The 2,965-nt window shown below is 37.0% G+C and overlaps 1 protein-coding gene across 1 annotated transcript; it reads left to right on the top strand.

Moving 5' to 3' along the window:
• The first annotated feature begins 518 nt into the window (after window positions 1–518).
• On the top strand, window positions 519–1,403 carry LOC138056213 (uncharacterized). Its single transcript, XM_068902023.1, has one exon. It carries the CDS (start codon window positions 519–521, stop codon window positions 1,401–1,403), a length of 885 nt encoding a protein of 294 aa, XP_068758124.1.
• The last annotated feature ends 1,562 nt before the right edge of the window (window positions 1,404–2,965 follow it).

Here is a 2,965-nt window from a genome sequence, read left to right as displayed (position 1 = left end):
GATACAAATTTGACCTTTTTAAACTTGTCGATTGTAATTGTTAAAAACTTCTTTCTTCAAATTTTCTTTCATAAAATTAAAGAGTAAGTATGTAATAATTCTCGGCTGAAGTTTTGATGTTAGGGATTGTTTCTTATGCGTTCAACGTTTTCTCTAAGTTGCGGTCGGATTCCGTTGTTTTGAGTACGAAAAACCAGCAAAAAATCGATTTTTCAAACTTTTAGTAATTTCTCCCGTACAATGAATCGCTTGAACCCAAAACTATTTTTTCTTGAATTAGGGTACTAAAAGGGATGTTTTGGCAAAAGAAAAAAAATTTCGATTTTTTCACGAGTGTCTTGCGATTTTCGATTTTCTGGGAAAATGGCTCTTAAGAGCATGCGCGGAGTCGAAGTGGACGGACGTGTTTTCTAAGCAGCGCGAAATTCGACTCCCCAAATCTAGAATTTCGTTGGGCTCTTGTCTTTTTTGCTCTTGTTTTTTACTGTCCAATTGCTTGCTTTGTTTCAATGTCCATAATGTCGGCAAACTCGAGGAAAAACAAGCGAGGTGACTGGGGTTCTAGCTCAGGTTCTGCTGAAAATTCCGCCAAGAAGCCAAATATGGAGGAAACCGAAGAAAAAGATGTATTCGGCGACGAGAACCTCCCTAAAGAAGAACCAACTCTGCTGGAAATTAAACAGATGCTGTCATCTATACAGTCCTCAATTACGAGCATCTCGAGAGGAAACGTCAAATTTAGAGAAGACATGGAGGAGTTAAAGAAGTCGCTGAGATCTAATAAACGTGAACTCAATGAGCTTAAAGTGTCTCTTGGTAAGGCTAACATGCAAAGTGCTCTACTTCAGAAAGAACTACTCGGGACTAAAACAAGATTAAGCGAGCAGACGGTAAGGATCGACTCGTTGATTGAATCGCTTGATAACCTCGAGCAGTATTCGAGAAAAAATTCCCTTGAAATACATGGTATTCCGGAAAATATTTACACCTCAACGGAAGAAGTTGTTCTCAAGGTAGCTGCGGCTTTTAATGTCCCTGTTCCTGCGGAGGACATCCAAATCTCTCACAAGCTAAGACGACGAAATGGTATGAAACCTATCATCGTAAAATTTTGTAGCCATAAAGTTAAGTCTCGGCTATATAAGGAGCGAACGAAATTGAAGTCAGTTAAGATGTCAGATTTATATCCCAGTTATGCCTCAGCAGCAGCAAAGCAAAACCGTATATTTATCAACGAAAACCTCACACCTTATAGGGCAGACTTAGTAAGACAAGCGAATGATATGAAGGCTGATGGACTTTTATCAAGTGTTTGGACACTAGATGGAAAGGTCTTTCTTAAAACTTCACCATCAGGTAATCCTGTTAGAATTTACTCTGAAGATGATCTTGATGAATTATAAATGTTCAATAAACATCCATGCAATAATCATGGGAGGTTAGTCTCTTAAGCGTATTTTTCGTAAAAAACTTTTGCACTTCATTAGTTTCTGTTGTAAAGTTAGAGGTTTTTTCCTTTTTTTTTGCTTTTTCCCTTTTATTTTTATCTTGTTGCTCTTTCCTTTGTTTGTTTTCTTTTTCTTGATTAACTCATTGCTGTTGAGTTTAATTAACGTAACCTTAAATTAGCATAACTATTGTGCATTTAACTTTAGGTGTAAGATTTTAGGCGATAATATAGTATGACACTTATCAAATTCCTATCACTGAATGTAAGGGGATTACGCAATCATGTCAAACGAAGGGCATTATTTTCGTATCTAAAGAATCAAAAAGCTGATTTCTATTGTCTCCAGGAAACATTCTCATTGAAAGGAGACGAAGTCTCTTGGGCTACAGAATGGGGTGGGAAAGTTTTTTTCTCACACGGTACAGAACACTCTAAAGGTACTTGCATATTACAGAGACCAAATTCTTTGTTTACATCTAGCGTCCAGTTTATTGATCCAGATGGTAGACTAGTCATTGTTAAAACTAGGGAAGGCGATGAGGATCTTTTTTTAGCTTCTGTGTACGCTCCTTGTGACCCTCAAAACCAATGTTGTTTTATTCAGAATTTATGTACTGTTATTGTTTCTAACACAAACACGTCCAAAGTTATCATTGCTGGTGACTGGAATACTACTCTTCACTCAATAGATAAATACGGAGGATGCCCATGGTTTGGGACGAACTATAGAAACTTTCTTCTTCATTTTATGGATGAACTAGGTCTTGTCGACGCCTATCGGGCCTTACATCCTAAGCGAAAAGTGTTTACTTACGAATCAAAACCTCTTAAGCTTAAATCAAGAATTGACGTTTTCATTATTTCACAGGCATTAAAGCCAAACATAAGGAAGGCTGAAATTCGATCTTCAACTGCTCCAGATCATAAGGCCATCTTTTTGAGTTTAGAAATTAATGATGCGTACCAACGAGGTCCAGGTACATGGAAATTCAATAATACTTTATTAGAGGATGATAATTACATCGAAATAATCACGGAATGTGTTCCAAGAGTTTTAGTTAAGTATCAAGAAGTTGAGAGTCTTCAACTCTTATGGGAACTTATTAAGATGGAAATTCGTACTGAAACAATAACGTATTCAAAAGCTAAACGTAAGGAATCGAAAAATAGGGAGACTTGATGCTCTGGACAACCAATTGTGTCATGGAGGTGACTATTTCAACCAAGTATTGTTAGATGAGTATGAATCCATTAAGACTGAACTTAAGGATATGTACGAAAAAAGAGGTAAGGAAGCTATGTTTCGCTCAAAAGCCCGTTGGATTGAAAAAGGTGAGAAACCAACCAGATATTTTTTCAACTTGGAAAAGCGCAATTTCGAGAAGAAGACTATAGCTGAACTGAAACTCGTGAATGGCGAAATTGTTTCGGACATGAAGCAAATAAACAAGGAAATAGAGTCCTTTTATAGTGATCTACTTGAAACAAAATTATCTGGCTCTCATCTCACGGACT

This window comes from Montipora capricornis, chromosome 7, assembly GCF_036669925.1.
Source record: "Montipora capricornis isolate CH-2021 chromosome 7, ASM3666992v2, whole genome shotgun sequence".
NCBI lineage: Eukaryota > Metazoa > Cnidaria > Anthozoa > Scleractinia > Acroporidae > Montipora > Montipora capricornis.
This window is presented reverse-complemented; position numbering and strand designations above follow the sequence as displayed.

Bases quoted from the DNA above. Each gene is read 5' to 3' on its own strand.
- LOC138056213 (XM_068902023.1), top strand. From the start codon at position 519: ATGTCGGCAAACTCGAGGAAAAACAAGCGAGGTGACTGGGGTTCTAGC.